The 17,008-nt window shown below is 39.7% G+C and overlaps 1 protein-coding gene across 1 annotated transcript in view; it reads right to left on the reverse strand.

Annotated features, from left to right (window-relative positions):
* Positions 1-12,078, reverse strand: part of GPC5 (glypican 5) — a 1,368,124-nt gene extending 1,356,046 nt beyond the window's left edge. Inside the window, exons 1-2 of the mRNA XM_077780101.1 lie at positions 12,026-12,078; positions 3,167-3,328 (exon numbers count right to left, since the gene is read on the reverse strand). Coding sequence (XP_077636227.1) covers positions 3,167-3,328; positions 12,026-12,059 — 196 coding nt within the window. The 5' untranslated portion in view covers positions 12,060-12,078. The remainder of the gene's footprint in view (positions 1-3,166; positions 3,329-12,025) is intronic.
* Between the last annotated feature and the right edge of the window lie 4,930 nt (positions 12,079-17,008).

Here is a 17,008-nt window from a genome sequence, read left to right on the forward strand (position 1 = left end):
CTCCCCCTCTCTCTGACCCTCCCCTGCTCATGCTTTCTCTCTCTCTCTCTCTGAAATAAATGAAAAACATTTTTTTTTAGATGTTTTAAAAAATAAAAAATAAATAAATAAATATCACAGTAATACGGGTGCCCACCACATCCATACACCCAACCGATCATTTGCATCCACCACATCTGAAGGGTTGCTTCAAGCACAGGCTTCCATGGGATTCTACAAAAGCTATGAGAGAAGGGACCATACTACAGTCTTTTATAACCCAGAATACTACTTAAAAAACAGGTTAACACTGCTGGAATAGAAGACTTAAATAAAATATTTAAAACTCAAGTATTGGGGCGCCTAGGTGGCTCAGTTGGCTAAGCGTCCAACTTTGGCTCAGGTCATGATCCCATGATTCGTGGGTTTGAGCCCTGCGTTGGGCACTGTGCTGACAGCTAGCTCAGAGCCTGGAGTCTGCTTCAGATTCCATATTTCCCTCTCTCTCTGACTCTCCCCTGCTCACACTGTGTGTCTGTCTCTCTCAGAAATAAATAATACATTTAAAAGAATTTTAATAAAAAAAAATAAATAAAAATCAAATATCAAAAACAGAGCAAATCTACTTAAATTATTTGCGAAGTGAATTGAGTTCCCCATTAAATTTCTCTCAAGCAGCCAGTTTTCCCAATAAAGTGTGTTAGCTTCTTTCTTCTTAGAAAAATAAAGACTCTGAATTGTTTTCAGATATTCTGATGACATAGAAACTAGACAGTAGGCATTTTACTTACTAATAAAGTCACTTGCTCAATTGTGATACAGTAAATGTGATTTCTCAAATTGCTTTTAGCATGTATATTTAAGTTTCTTTTTAGGGACATAAGCCTAAAGCTACTTACTCTATTTATTAAATTAAAAGCAGTTATTCTTCTTATAAGAGAATGTATTCCAATAGAGTTAGCCTTTAGGCAAATTTCTTCTAAATTTGTCTTGCCGCCTCATGATTCTTAAATAAAACTTGATATTCCACAAAGGGAGAAAACAACAACTTATAACAAGTTATATTTAAGAAAGTTCCTACAATTTTCATTTTTTTATGATTAATATGTAAGTAAACAGCAAAACTCAGGGGTGGGTGGCTCAGTCAATTAAGTGTCCTACTTCGGCTCAGGTCATGATCTTGCAGTTCATGAGTTTGAAACCCACATGGGGCTGTGTGCTGACAGCCCAGAGCCTGGAGCTGCTTCAGATTCTGCGTCCCCATCTCTCTCCCTCCCCAGCAAAACTCAACCTATTGAATATAACACAATTTACTAAGCAGAAAAAATTTTCAGTGTAGATAAAATTACCTGACACTCTGGTAGATAGAGACAATCCCATGTATTTCTACTTCTTAGTTGTCACCAAACTTTTAGTAATATCATCAAAATTTTTCAGCAGCCTGAACCCATCTTAAAAGTCTAAATAATTCAAAATTTTTAATTTTCCCAATTGTTTAAATCTAATAAGCTCTGTCTNACTGAGCCAGCCAGGCACTCCATGATGCATTCTGTCTTGATCAATTTATCCAAAAATGTGTAAAAGCTTTGTTAAGATATCTTTGAAGGCAGAAGAAAATGTTCAACATTCATTGAGTGCCAATATATTAGCAACAATAGAACTTTCACTTCTATAGTTAACTCTGCTATACAAAAAGGTCAGTTTCATTGGTCACGATCTTCTTCGGCCATATATTCTTACTTGACGGGATTTAGTTTGACATTCAAAGATGAGAAATCATTATGTAGCTCTCCTGTTCAAAAATCTTTAATGAGTCTTAAACTCAAGTTGATGCTCTAAATCTCCTTCCATGTGAGCTGAGCTCACCTTTTTAAGTATATGACTCTCCACCACACTCCCCATTCCTGTTCCACTCAGACCAGTTTATTTGTTGCCTCTTTATCTACAGAATGTATTGTCCATATTGTGCGTGTTGTCATTTTCATGAGAAAAAAACCATTACATCATTCTGTGTGTGTGGTTATGGTCTTCTGGTTCAGCCAGTTCAAATCGCAAACCTTTGCTTACAAGGCATATCAACATGTTTTCCCCCAACAATTCCATATGAATAAATCCCATCACAGATACAAAGTTGTCTTCTGAGACATCTAAAAACTCACTAAAATATAACATCTTAGAATCAGACATATCAGTTTCCACAAGAAAATTATCACTTCATCATGAACTACATTTTAACTTGACTTAAATTTTATCCTGATTTATTGTATTTATTTTATTTAATGAACATAGTTTTAAATATTAATCAGCTTTGTGATTTAGTGATGCATGTAAACAAAGCACAAATTATTTAAATAGATTGACATTAATGTCTTAAAGGACAAGGAATACTAGCAGAAGTAATATTTTGCTTTGAACAAAAGCAATAAATTTGCTTGAAAAGTAGTGTAATCTGGATATTTTCATTCTAATCATATACAGAAAAGCTAATGCTTTATAAGAGGAAAAATAAATTAAGCTATTTTATTGTAGTAATAAGGAACTTTATAGAGATGATGACTAAAATAAGGAAGAGATCATCTATTTTCCAATGTGCCTTGTAATTTTATAACCCATTAATTTTATTTCTGAACATACTGTTTGAATTAAGGTTGAGTTCTGGTCTTAGCTGATCCTTAAATATCCAATTAATATTTCCTATTTTACTGTTTCTCAGACTTGTCTGCACTTTGATGTATCACACTGCTGTTCTTATGAAAACCACATGAGGTAGCAGGAGGAAAAAAATAGACAAATATTTCTTCAAATCATATTTTTAAAAATAAATCTATAATTACCCAGTTAAAAGCAATGTTATAGAATACTACAATCTAATAATTTTGTCCGTTCATACTGCAGTAACACCATGGGTCAGAGTACTTAGGGACCTGGAAGGACCCTCAAAGGGCAAATATTTCCAAGGACCATTTCACTAACAGAACACTTTTCCCAGTCCAACTCATTATTTATGTCCCAGTTGACCTTGGAAATAATGACTCTTTTGTGAGGGCTAGAAGAAGCTAAAACTTCATTTTACTCCAGAATGATGGTATGCCGAGAAAGGTAAACCTAGCCAACTTTACCAGGCTAACGGTAATAGGAAAACTGCATACCAAGTTCACCTTAGTTTCAGAAATCAAGATACATTTACCTTGAAAAGCAGCAGCGTTTCGCGATATGAGAAACTTTAATGTGGAGCTGGATGACTGAAGAACTTCCTGCATATCTTGGCGAGCTGCAGTCTGGTATCTCTCCTCCATCTTCCTGGTGCAACAGGTAGGTTTTTTGGATACACAAACCTGTAGATCAGGTCCTGGAACAGATATAACATTTTTCAGAATAATTACCTGTTCATTTGATAACATTACTTGTTACATGTCAGGCATTAATGATGATAAGGGACTCATGTTCTATGTGAGAAATTGACTTACTAGAGCAGTTGCTATTTAAAAAAAAAAAAAAATGGGGCGCCTGGGTGGCTTAGTCGGTTAAGCATCCAACTTTCACTTAGGTCATGATCTCGCGGTTCATGGGTTCGAGCCCCGCGTCGGGCTCTGTGCTGACTGCCAGCTCAGAGCCTGGAGCCTATTTCAGTCTGTGACTCCCTCTCTCTCTGACCCTCCCCTGCTCACGCTGTCTCTCTCTCTCTCTCTCTCTCTCTCTCTCTCTCTCTCTCCTGGAAATAAATAAAACATTAAAAAAAAAAAAAGTATGTATTGTCCATGAAGCCAAACATGAAACAAAATATTGTAAACCATAACCTCTTTGCTTAAATATTTTATTAACATTTTGATTTAACATTATGTTCATTCAATTAACTAATTACTATTAACTGACACATAGATTATATAACTGAAAACAAATTAACTATTACATCTAAGTACAGAGCTAAATCAGGAAATTTTATTTTTGCTCATTTTGTTAATTCAGCCAAAGTATTTGATCTAAATATGTTAATCAGAAGTGTATGGGCTAGACGTGCCTAGGTGGCTCAATTGGTTAAGCATCTGACTTTGGCTCAGGTTCGTGATCTCACAGTTTATGGTTCCAAACCCACAGTTCATAGGTGAAAATACTCTGTCTCCCTCTCTTTGCCCCTCACCGGCTTGTTCTCCCTTTCTCTCAAAAATAAACATTAAAAATAAGTATTTTTTTAAAAAAGAAGCATATGGGCTAAAACAATTATTTTTCTTGAGGAAATAAAATCAAATTTTGTACATCAAATAAAGGTGAAAAACCTTCACCTGATTTCTCAGCTCAGCATTACACTTGTGCTTCTTGTGGAAGAAGTGATTATCAGCGATAACAATATAATGGGGGAATGAGATCCTCCATGGGCCAAACCATCCAAATTCTACTGATTCCCTAGCTTAAGGGAGACAATTCCTACCATTAAAAGCACATTTAGTTTTATAACCATATTCAGAAAACTTCTATGAAGATGCAGATTACATGGAATGTGAAGTTATTACACATATGTAATAGTTGTAGTTAGAAAAAATCCTAATAGAATTAACAACTCTTTTCCCAGATGAGCTAAAACCTCATTTTATACCAGAATAATTTGCAAATACAAAAACAAGTATTTTTATAGCCAAGTTTACCAGTATAATGATAATATAGACAAATTACATAACAAGACAGAGGAGGCACCTTTATACATAGTAGATGTGCTAAAGAACGAAAAGGTAAAGGGGCATGGATGGTGTCTATCAAAGATAACACTGATGGGGCATCACGGTTTGAGCCCTAGAGCATCCCAGGGCTTGCCAGGTTTTATGTAAAGCTCAGGAGAGTTTTCTTTTCATGGTCTAATAAAATACATTATTTCCTGAGGATGCTATGGAACATCAAGAGAACACAATCAAGGCTCAGAGGCAGTAGTCATGTTTCTGTATGGCAAAATCAAGCTCTACAAGAATTAAATTACTAAAAGCAAATGAAATTTAAAATAAAACAGCAGGCTCCTTGCTGAAAGGACGTTCAACCAGCATTTCGGGGGCTTTTCCTGATGTTTCACCCAGAAGCAGCAGGATTGGTGACTATGTCTTCCTTTCTGTTTTCTACATGAGAAACTGTTAGAGCCATCTCCCTGCTTCTGGAGGGTTTTCTCAAATGTGTTAAAATAGGAGCATTGGGAGGCATTCTGGAAAGATGGCAGCCGTGAAGGCATAGTTTTTACTATCTCCAAATCCCCACATGAACCAAATGGAACAACTAGAAAATAAGTCCAAGAAATATAACAAAACTAGATGATAGAGTATTCGCACAATTTCAAAATATAAACGGGGGGGGGGGGGGNGCAGCAGGGAGAAGAGTGAAGCAGTGGGATATTGTCTGACAGAGTGAGGACAGGACAACCCCCAAAGAGCCAACAGAATTTGCTGGAAAGTACAGTGGGCCAATTTGAGAACAGCAGTGGAAACAGGGAAGCTTTTGCCCTCTTGACTATCGGGTATGTGCAAACGACCCACGACAGAAGGGAGTGAATGATCAGGAGCAGTGCAACCTGTAAACTCTCAAAACAGATCAAGCAGGTTCTTTCCCAGGATAGAACTCCACACAGAGAAACGTCTGGAAGTGGAATCAAAATTCAACAGAATAGGGATCCAAAAAGCAAGTCTATACCAATGTGAGAAGGGAATTAAAACCAAGGAATTTCAGAAAAGAAGCACCCATAGTTTTAAATGCTGCAGAAAAAGGAGAAGTTCTGTAAAGTTAGAAAAGGTTTTCAGAAGCCTGCCTCAACCTAAATGTCCAGGAAAAAAATACTCACTTCCTATAGAACAAACAACAAAAATACTGTGGTCAAATCTCACACAGAGTTATTACGATAAAAGAGAGTAAGGAAAAGAATAATATGCCTGCAGACAAAGAAATCATGCTAGAAAGATATGCTCCTAAAAAGGAAAACAAAAGATTAAAGATAATGAAGGAAAACATGAAAGAATAACACAAGTCAGAATCAGAAAACCTCCAAAGTGAGGTGACCATACTCGGTAGAGAACAAAAGATGAAAGAACAAGTTCTGAAATGAAGACTAAACTAGAAGGAACAGAAGAGCCAGTCACAAAAAGGTCAATGCCCTACGGGAAAGAAAATGAAAAATAAGAAATTTTGAAAAATCAAAAAAATCAATGGAAAGATTTGAAAGACAGTAATAACAAACACACTCGTAATATCGGCCCCCAAAATTTGCCCCTGAAAGTACATATTTCCTACCCTCCCGGAAAAGGCCAAGAAACAATGACCAACAGGGTGGCAAAAGGCATCCCTTGTGCCCAGATTATCACCTTGACATAATACTTTTCACAAGAAGAAATCAGTGCTTCTTAAAGAAATGCCTCATTCTGGGTCTAGAGCAGGCAAAAAAAAAAAAAAAAAACAAGATGAGAAACTAGCCAAAGCATCCTGTCCACAAGATAGTGAAGAAGGTACCAAATAATTAGCAGGCTCTCATCAAAAGGATTCAGGAGCTAGGCTAGTGTTCTAGGCCTGTCAGAAAACAGAATGGACTGGTCAGTTAAACAACAGAAATTTATTTTCTCACAGTTGTGGAGACTGAAGTCCAAGATCAAGGTGCTGGCAAGCTAGGCATCTCCTGAGACCTCTCTCCTTGTCTTGCATATAGCCACCTTCTCCCTACCTCCTTGGGTGACCTTCTTTCTGTACATTTGTACCCCTGGTACCTTTCTCTCTTCTTAAAAGGACACAAGTCATATTGAATTAGGACTCATCCTCATGACCTCAATCTTCCTTCCTTAAAGGCTGTATCTCTCAATAGAGCCATCCTGGGTGCTAGGGCTTCAACTCAAATGAATTTGAGGTGGGGGCTAGGAGGACACAATTTAGTCTAACACAGCAGCCAATTTCAAAAGGTTTCTACTGGTTAAATGTGCAACAATCTGAGCTTCAATAATAATAATTGTAATGAGATGTAATTAATCAAATATGCTTAAATCCAGGGGTTTTCTATATCTGTGCTTTATTTTATAATAAAAAATAGTTTTAAAATACAACTGGTCATTGATTATATATGTTCTTTTTTGGTTTCTTTTTGCTTCATTTTTTTAATGTTTTATTTATTTTTGAGAAAGAGACAGCGTGAGCAGGGGAGGGTGTGAGAGAAAGGGAGACACAGAATCCAAAGACAGGCTCCAGGCTCTGAGCTGTCAGCACAGAGCCCGACGCAGGGCTTGAACCCACGACCCACAAGACCATGACCTGAGGCGAAGTCAGACGCTCAACCGACTGAGCCACCCAGGCGTCCCATGTTCTTTTTGTTTCAAACATTTACTCTCCCGTAATCAACTTACAGGATTTTTACACACAAACCAGCTTTATTGATGGCTGACACAGAAAAGAGCCCTTGGTACCAAGACACTGAGATCAAGATATATTTCAGTATCACCAGAGTGGATGTTACATGTCATAAAACACCAAATGCTCACCACACAAAAACAAGACCTTGGAATTGACAGTAGGAGGATTATACTGGGAAACTTGTTCCTCCTATCTTTTCTGAGATTGTCTTCTTGCCATAAATTTTAAAAGTGATAGGAGTTTGTAAAACGTTATACGGCGATAGGGTTTTGACTGAGTCCAATGTATTCCTTCACCCAGCTAGAATAAAAAATACTTAAGTCCATGAATCCAGCAAGAATCATGACAATGGCATTGGATCTGCTCAACACTGACCAGCATCTGTTCCCTCTTCTAGAATTTTCTTCTCAGTTTTACGTCTTGCTCACTCACATACATGCTACTCAAATGAGATTGATACATATACACACATATCTACACATTTATAATGATGAGTCTAGACTGGTTAAAACATAGCGTCCTATCCTGTCAGCACAGTGATTGATTCAGAAACAGACAGCCAGTCACAAGAAAGAAATGCAACAAGATATTTGCTGAGGCCTCCAGGAAAGCAAAGCTCTCTCTCTTCTGCTGGAATGAATTTAATGATGCAGGGGCACAAGGCTTGCAGATGCCACAGTCCCTTCCCAGCTCGGAGTGAAGCCTGCATCTACCAGCCTCTTCTGTCACCTGCCGTATAGAGATCCAGCCAATACAACAGCGGTAACAGCCCACAGAGTGACACCAGGCTAAACTACGCCCCTCTCTCATATGCTTTATTCCAGAACTTCAAAAGGACTTGATATTAAACGGAGGGTCAAATAACACCCGTTTAGGGCCTGCTCCAGTTTCCTGCTCCATGATAACTTTTATGTCCAAGAAACAATAAGAATTTTGTTATTGTATTTTGTATTGTATTATTTGTATTGCAGTGTGGCAGTGCTACCAATGGAGAACAGCCATTAACTCTGGACAAAATACAACAATCAATGACCTGAAAGCTCTAGAGAGTGAACAAAAGAAGAAAGATTCTAGAAGGGAATCAATATTTAGAAGACAGGAAATGCCATAGGGTTAGTTTTCTACTTCTGTGGCTTTTCGTCTGAGGGCAGCCCATCTATAAAGTGACTAACTACCAATGAAAAACAAACTCAGTCTTTCTAGGAATGAAGCACTAGATGATAGATATCGAGGCAATCACACTTGCTAGTAAGTTAGGGAGAAATACCAGGAAGGAACAGGCCAGGGAGAGGGAACCCCAATTGCTGTATGTACACTATGCACAGATCTCTGGCTAACCCTGACACTATACCTCATGTGGCCAGGGCAGACTGTAAGTGGGCCAGCTATGGGCAAGCTAAAGAAAAAGAACTAAATTAAAATTGCAGTAGTTGCCCAAGAGATACAATTGATAGTTTGAGTCCAACCAGAGTAATTTTCTCAGAAGACAAAGATATTAATACCCTTTGGAGGAATATAATAGAATCCAGATACACCAACAGCATAACACTCACAGTGTCCAGGGGACAATCTAAAATAACTGGACATATGAAGAATCTATATAATGTGACCCATTGTCAAGAGATAAGACAATGATTCAGACCAACATGACATGATCTAGATGTTAGAATAAACATGGAAGGGCTCTAAAGAGCTATTACAAGTCTGTTCAACAAAGTAAAAGGAACATGTGCTCTGAAAATTATAGAATAAGAAATCTTAGGAGAGAAAACAAAACTACAAAGAAAAACAAAATGGAAATTCTGTAACTGAAAAATACAACATAGGAAACAAAAATTTCACTGGATGGGCTTGATAGCTAAGTAGAGATGACAGAGGAGAACATTAAGAGACCAATAGAAAGTATCTAATCTGAAGAAGAAATAAAACTTGAAAATACCTAGAAACAGACAGACAGACATAAATAGTGCCTCAGAGAGCTGTGGGGGAGTATCAGAAAATCTAACATATAAGATTAGAGTCCCAAAAGGCTAAAAGAGATAAAATCCTCCAGGAAATAACTGTAAATTTCCCAAATTGGTAAGAACCACAAATTAACAGATTTTAAAAGCTCACTGAACCCCAAGCAAAATAAATACAAAGAAAATCATGCCTAACCACATTATAGTCAAACTAGTGAAAGCCAAAGATAAAAAGAAAAGGAAAAAAGCCCTGTATAATAACAAAGGGGAGATAGATCGGAGATGAGGCAGGTGCACACAATGCCTTGAAGATCACACTTAGGAGGGATTTTCACGATGAAGAAAGGAAGTAGGGGGGGATCATGATTTGATTTGTTCTTACAAGTGCACCTAACTGCTATTTTGACCATCAGTATTTCTGATGAGAGTTAAGATTGGGTAGAAGTAATAAGAATCGGTTGGATTAGACATTCACCAAAGGCGGAAGATAACATGGATGTCCTGGATGGGATCTGACAGGTGAGAAAGAAACAGGAATTAAAGATAAGCCTTAGAGTTGGGCTTGGATTCATCCATGGTACGGGTCACAGAAATGGTGCAGAGTAGGCAGGTTTCCAAGGAGCCCTGGCAAGGGATCCAGACTGAAACTGTAAGTTTGGGAGTTTGAAACACAAAATCGTACTAAATAATGACAGTTTCAATAAGATCAACTAAGGGAAGAGTTTCATTTTTTAAATTTAGGTTTCTCATCCTTAGGTAAGACAATTGGGGTTGTTGGGGATTATTTTTTTGCTTTTGGGGGTTCTTTTGTTTTTGCTTTGTTTGTTTTCATTGTGGGAGAGCTGCCCTGTGTGTAGTAGGATATTTAGGAGCATTCCTGAATTCCACCCACTGGGTACCAGGAGTATCCTCCCCAGTTGTGTCCCCAACATTGCTAAATGTCTCCCCTGGGCATAATCCATGGTCTCTGGGTGAGAAGCACTGGGAAGACAAAGGTTTAGCGATAAAGAAGCTTTTCAAAAGAACTCTCAAAGAGAAGGGGCTGTCAATGAGGTAGAAGGACAAACGGTGGCCGGAGGGGCAAAAGGAAAAGATGATGGCACTGTATCCTGCTTTCAGGAAGGGACAGATCAGTTCTGCTGGGGGAAGTGGCCGCATTCCAGAAAGTCTGTATTCTCCTAAGATCTGTAATCATCTGGGCTACATTTTGGTTGTTTTCTGGACTCTAATTAGATAGTGACCACAGGAACAATCACATTGCATTTGGGATCCTATTCGTGATAAGAAATAATGACCAGGTCATTTCAATGCACCAAAAGCTGTTGTGGTAAACTTGTTTAACAGTTTTACTGTCCATTTCCTGTCCATTTCCAATCAATGACTGAAGCGCTAACAGTCTCCTGAATTGGCCTGCACCCTGGTGCTTACCTGCACATTTGCTTTTGTGCATTTAATTGATTATATTTTATTTCTTTCTTTCTCCTGAGACTTCAAGTCCCGACAGGATAAGGACCACCTTTGCCTTGTGCCCCAGGGTGTTGTACACAGCTAGCACAGTGTCGGGAACAAAAGATCTTCGATAAAGCATTAGTCTCCTCCCTTTTCTCCTTACTTAAAACATAAATATTTTGTAAGAAACCTAAGAAGGCACTTTCATGGCTTAAAATTAATGATATAGTTTTAAATAAAGATCCAGGATAAGCATATCACTGAGGACATTAAAAACTGGTTCGATAAACCTTTTAAAATAGCATTTGTGATTATTGTAACTTTTACAAATATTCCTCACAATAATGCAACACTGGAATTTATAGATTCACCCACTTTTATGGAATAAAGGCATTGTCCTATAAAAGTATATATTGATATTATTCATTTATATACAAAAACAAAATTTTTTCAGAAGACTATTCGGTATTTTGGCTATTTGAGGGGTTTTTTTCGGTTCTAGATTCAATAAAAAATAAATAACACTGATAATCTACAAATTTAGACAAATAGGGTCAACATAATATTCACAGGTAGAAGAGTAAAGCTGTGTCTCATGTATATAAATGGCATCATTGATCTTTCAACAGACAATATACTCAGAGTTGTGTTTCTAGCCATGGTTTATCAACATTTACACAAAATCACACACTTAAATCTTTACTTTTATAACCAGAACAAGCGTTTCTAATATGGATGTATATATTCTGTGACTATAAAGAAGCGAAAGGTATGCTAAACGGAATGCTTTCTCACACTTGGGTCATGAATTAGAAGTCAACATTCTGCAACACGCTAACCAGCTCAGGAGACAAAAGGCCTATATAGTATTAACACATATACACAGCCTGCTTTTTTTTGAGTCTTAAAAAAAAAAATGAGCTGTACCCTCATTCCCTCAGTTTTAAAAGAGCCCCCAAATTATTCTATTGCTCTTTCACCAGCTCACCTAAAAAGACTATCTACACTGTTTCTCAAGGAAACCAGCCCCATGCATTAGAGCCCGTCCACACCAGGTGGAAGCTGAGATTCAGAATCATCTGGCCCAAGAAATTAAGCATTTCTTCTCTATTTGCAACCACTGATCAATGTGGGCTCAAGACCTTGCCAGTGGTGGGGTTAGGAATAGGGAAGAAGAAATTCTCATTCATAAACGTAGCTCAGGCCAAAATGAATTCTCAGCCTACGATTCCTGTGGGATCAGCCCACCCCAGAATCACCCCTCTTTCCTCTGAGACCTGCTCCAGCAGAGGGAGGCCCCTGAGAGCACATGCGTCCTAGGACATCACAGCTGTTTAGAGTCTGGTGAACTGAAATGTGAGGATGTGACTCAAACAGAACCAGCTAGAGATTCTGAGATTCTCTGAATTGTTTCATCTGAGAACGTAGAATTGGAACACAGAAAAAGTCTAGTCTGTTTGTGAACAGAGCTGGTTTATATATAATTTCGGAGTGAAGGGCCCATTCTATCTCACCATGGAGACAAAAAGCCAGAACGTACGAGGTAGAGAAGTGAAGGGAAACTATCAGAGCTCTCCATACTTCCTGCTTCAGTCCTTTTCGGGGGCCCAATCTTTCCTATAATTTGGGGTTTCATGAGATACAGCTAAAGGCTTATAATAAATTTTTTTTTTGTTTTTTTAATGGTTTTTTTTATTTATTTCTGAGAGAGAGAGAGAGAGAGAGAGAGCGAGCGCATGAGCAGGGGAGGGTCAGAGAGAGGGAGACACAGAATCTGAAGCAGGCTCCGGGCTCTGAGCTGTCAGCACAGAGCCCTATGTGGGGCTCAAACCCACGAACCATGAGATCATGACCTGAGCCGAGGTCGGACGCTTAACCAACTGAGCCACCTAAGTGCCCCTAAATTATTTTTTTAAGAACAAATTAGTCTGTGCTTCTTGCAACCCAAGTGCCTACACTAATACTCTAATAAGGGGGTAGCAAGAATGGATCTTTTGATGAATAAGTTAAACAGAAATATCTCAGAAATACTGACTACATTACCATGGAATAGTGCCTAGTGACATAAGCCAAACTTAGACACGGTGGGTGAGCAAGCAGAGTGGTTTGGGATACAGAATGGTAACTTACCCTCAAAACCCACCCAACTCATTCACCAGGGCTTTTTTGTATGCCTAGAAATAAACAGTGCGTTAAAAATAAACTCTAGGGGCACCTAGGTGGCTCATTTGGTTAAGTGTCCAACTCCTGATTTCAGCTCAGTCATGATCTCGCAGTTCATGGGTTCAAGCCCCATGTTAGGCTTTGTGCTGACAGCGCAGAGCCTGCTTGGGATTCTCTCTGCCCTTCCCCTACTCAAACGTGCTCACATGTTCTTGCGCTCTCGCTCGCTCTCTCTCTCTCTCTCTTTCTTCTCTCTCTCAAAAATAAATAAACTTTAGAGGCAACTGAGTGACTCAGTTGGTTAAGTGTACGACTTTGGCTCAGGTCATGGTCTCACAGTTTGTGGATTCAGCCTGTCTGTGCTGACAGCTCAGAGCCTGGAGCTGCTTCAGATTCTGTGTCTCCTTCTCTCTCTGCCCCTCCCCCACTCATGCTCTGTCTCTCTCTCTCTCCCTCTCTAAAATAAATAAATATTTTGAAAAATTAAAATAAATAAATCTTAAAAATAATTAAATGAACTCTATTACTTGGCATTTCACCAGCTCTGCTATGAGAATTCACACTGCCACCATGTTTGTTTAAAACAAACATTAAAACAAACTGTGTCCGGTGCTCCTGGGTGGCTCAGTTGATTAAGCATCTGACTTTGACTCAGGTCATGATCTCACATCTCATGAGTTCAAGCCCCGCATCAGGCTCTGTGCTAACAGCTCAGACCCCAAGCCTGCTTCAGATTCTGTGTCTCCCTCTCTCTCTGTCCCTCCCACTCATGCTGTCTCTCTCTCTCAAAAATAAACATAAAAAAAATTTTAAGAGAACTGTGTCACACAAATATTTGTGAATAAAAATAAACATAAATCAGACTCAAATTGGCAAAAACTCATAAGGGATTTAATTGGTACAAAAGACTAAAAATATAAGTTAAATACAATTTTAGGCAACTTTAACATGGCTACGTAAACAATTTCACAGAAGATTTGCTTCCTCTAGGTCTCTCCATCCTCAGTTTCCCCATAGGGAGCACCCCCAGAAACCTTAGCCTCAAATAAAATAATGGCTGCTGTGATTCAGTCCCCACCACTCAGGAGAAGAGAAAATAAAACTTCAGGTAGTCCTTATAGAAGAACAAGCCTCTCTCTCTCAAAAGTCCAAGCAAGTTTCACATTTTATTGACTCTGGCTGGATTAAGTGTCCATATATGAATAATCACTGTGGCCAAACACAAATTATACTGATTAGTTTAAGATAATCAGAAGTTCAAGACTGGGTCAACCCTGGTTTCACACACAGACACACACACACACACACACACACACAAACACACACACACCAAAAAACCCCAAAAAACTAGGGTACAGTTCTGGACAATAGTGACCAAAAAATGGCAAATGACAATCAGAGCAATTGACTTCTTGTTTCACATGGGAGTGCCAATTCCTACAGCACTGTTGGAGTCCAAACTAATTAGTGGATTCACAAAACATGTCTTGGGTCTTTTGCTAATACTTACTGGGGATGTAGAAAAAAATCAGGGCTAGAATTTCCATACTGTCAGGGAGATGCTCATTAGTACTGACATACAGGCTTATTTGTCCATGTCATAGCATTCATTCCCACAAAATGGCCCAACCTGAAGATTTGAGATGTGCAGCTCATTTCATTTCATTTTCTTTCGTATACTGGGAATTCTAAAGAAGTAGGATGGCAGAAGAATGTGAGAGCTCGGGGTATTTACCAGTATCTTCTTAGGAAAGCAAAATAATCAAAACATGAATGGGCTGGTTAGATTTTCGAAATCAATAGGGAAGGAGGCCAGTTCTATACAGGAGATGCTTCATGAACCATATACTACCTAATGCAAGACACGTAATTACACAGAGATCCTGGACTATTTATCAAGTAGAAAGGAGGACACCAGAAACTGTTTAGAGAAAGGTGAACAAACTGTTTCAGTTGGTACATATATATGTTCAATTTTAAGGTAAGACAGTCTCTGTTGTAAGTATTCGCGTCTGCCCAGAGACAAGGCACAAACGAGTACGAATGGCCAGATTTGGTCCTGAGGCTCTAGTCTGCCCCTGACTTAGAGAATAAGATGTGTAGAATAATAGAGTGGCATGTTCTGAAGCTCAAGAAAGAGCTTGCTCTTGTATTCTAAGAGAAGGAAGTGTAGAGTAAGAAAATCTAATTATAACTAAAGCCCAGCCATCACACAAAAGGACTAAAAAGCCATGACACAGCTTCTGCTACAATTCCAAATGCTCCGAATCTCTTAACTTTGAGAGAGTTGAAAACAGACTTACCGGACCGCCTCCAGGGCTCCAGGGAGAGACGACCCCCGCCCCCACCCGGCTGACTAGGCTGGAGTGCCGCAGAGCACTGACCCAATCACAGGAGCGCTGAGGCCTGCTCGGTGCCCTCCCCACCCCACCCCACAACACACCTGGGGAACCCCGACTCCAGGCCACAGCTGGATTCTGGGCTCAACCTACTACCCGATGTTCCGAGACACTACTGGACCAAAACTCCTTTGCCTCACATCCTAGCTTTTCTTGGTCACTTCTTTTTCTTTTTTAAAGTTTTTTAGTGTTTATTTATTTTTGAGAGAGAGTGAGCGAGAGAGAGTGAGCAGGGGATGCACAGCATGAGAGGAAGAGAAAGAGCAGGGGAGGTGCAGTAAGAGAGGGAGAGAGAAGGTCCATCCCATGAACCCTGAGATCACGACCTGAGCCAAATCAAGATTCAGATGCTTATCAGACTGAGCCACCCAGGCTCCCCTTCTTGGTCATTTCTTAAACTATAATCCCTGCTGGTGTTCTGTCTGGGAATTTCACCCCCACGTGGCTCACCTCCTCCGACAAACTGAGCAACCCCCACCCTGCCTTCTGGACCCCTTCCCTGCACCCCCCAGGCTGTCTCCTGTATCCATTCCCCTTCTCCAAAAGCTCCCCGCATCCTCCTACCTCAACCAGAATCTGGTCTTCCCCTGAGGGTACTCTCCCCTACACCTTTATAACATCCACGAAGTTTATTGTCAGACCCTGTCAGCACAGATGCGGGGGTACAGCCTCCCCGCTCCCCAGTGGGGTATCAGTCAGTTTCTCCTCTGATCTCTTCGATAAAACTTTCTCCTTTGAGACTGTTCCTATCTGATAATTCCTGCTTCTCCCCATGCACATTGCTGTCAGCCTCCCCTCTTATGATCCAGAAGTTAGTTCACACCCTCCTCTCACAAACTCATCAGACGTCCCCATGTTCCTGAATACCCAGGTTCCCGGGGTGACCGGCTGAGGTGCTGCTTGTACGGAACTCTTGCCCTGGCCTCCATTTCACCTCCCGACGCTGGCCCTTTCTCTCCCGCTCTCCTGTGCCAAACCATAATAACCCAATCCCATCAATTCCTTCTCCCTCATTTCCCTAGTTCCTCATCACCACATCCATACACACACACACACACAGAGACAGAGAAAGTATTTGTATCTGTGCGACAGAATGTAACACACATACACAGAAACAGAAAAGTGTTTGTGTCTGTGCGACAGAATGTACTAAAGACTTCGAAGTACAACAACCAAATATATATTAGACATTCATATCCCTGTATCCCCCAGCCACCCTGCCATGTGGTTCTGCCTACTTAAGTCTTCCTTTTTTATAATCTTAAAACAAACCAAAATATTTCCTCCATTTTTATTATGCACAGAAGTTGAGTTCTGGGTGTTTCTATGTATCTCTTTGGCAGTTTTAAAACATGGCTCCAAAATTCTCTAACACTCTTCCCATTAAGAAGTGAGATCTTATGTCCCTGCTCCCTGCTGCTTGAAACTGGATTCTGTGATTGCTTGACAATGTGATATATATACATCAGAAGTGAATCTGTGCTGGTTTCCAGGCCCAGAGCTTAAGAAACTGGCAGTTTCCATGTCCTATCTCCCAGAACACGCTCTTAGAACCCAGTCAGCATGCTGGGTTCTAAGCATGCTGGGTTCCCTCAAACCACCCCATTTGTAGGCATCACATGGAATACCCATGCGTAGATATTTTCAAGCAATGCCCAGCTTAGGTCCCAACATTCAACTAGCCTAACCACCAGACAT

Source organism: Crocuta crocuta, unplaced genomic scaffold (assembly GCF_008692635.1).
Source record: "Crocuta crocuta isolate KB4526 unplaced genomic scaffold, BGI_CrCroc_1.0 scaffold188, whole genome shotgun sequence".
Taxonomy (NCBI): domain Eukaryota; kingdom Metazoa; phylum Chordata; class Mammalia; order Carnivora; family Hyaenidae; genus Crocuta; species Crocuta crocuta.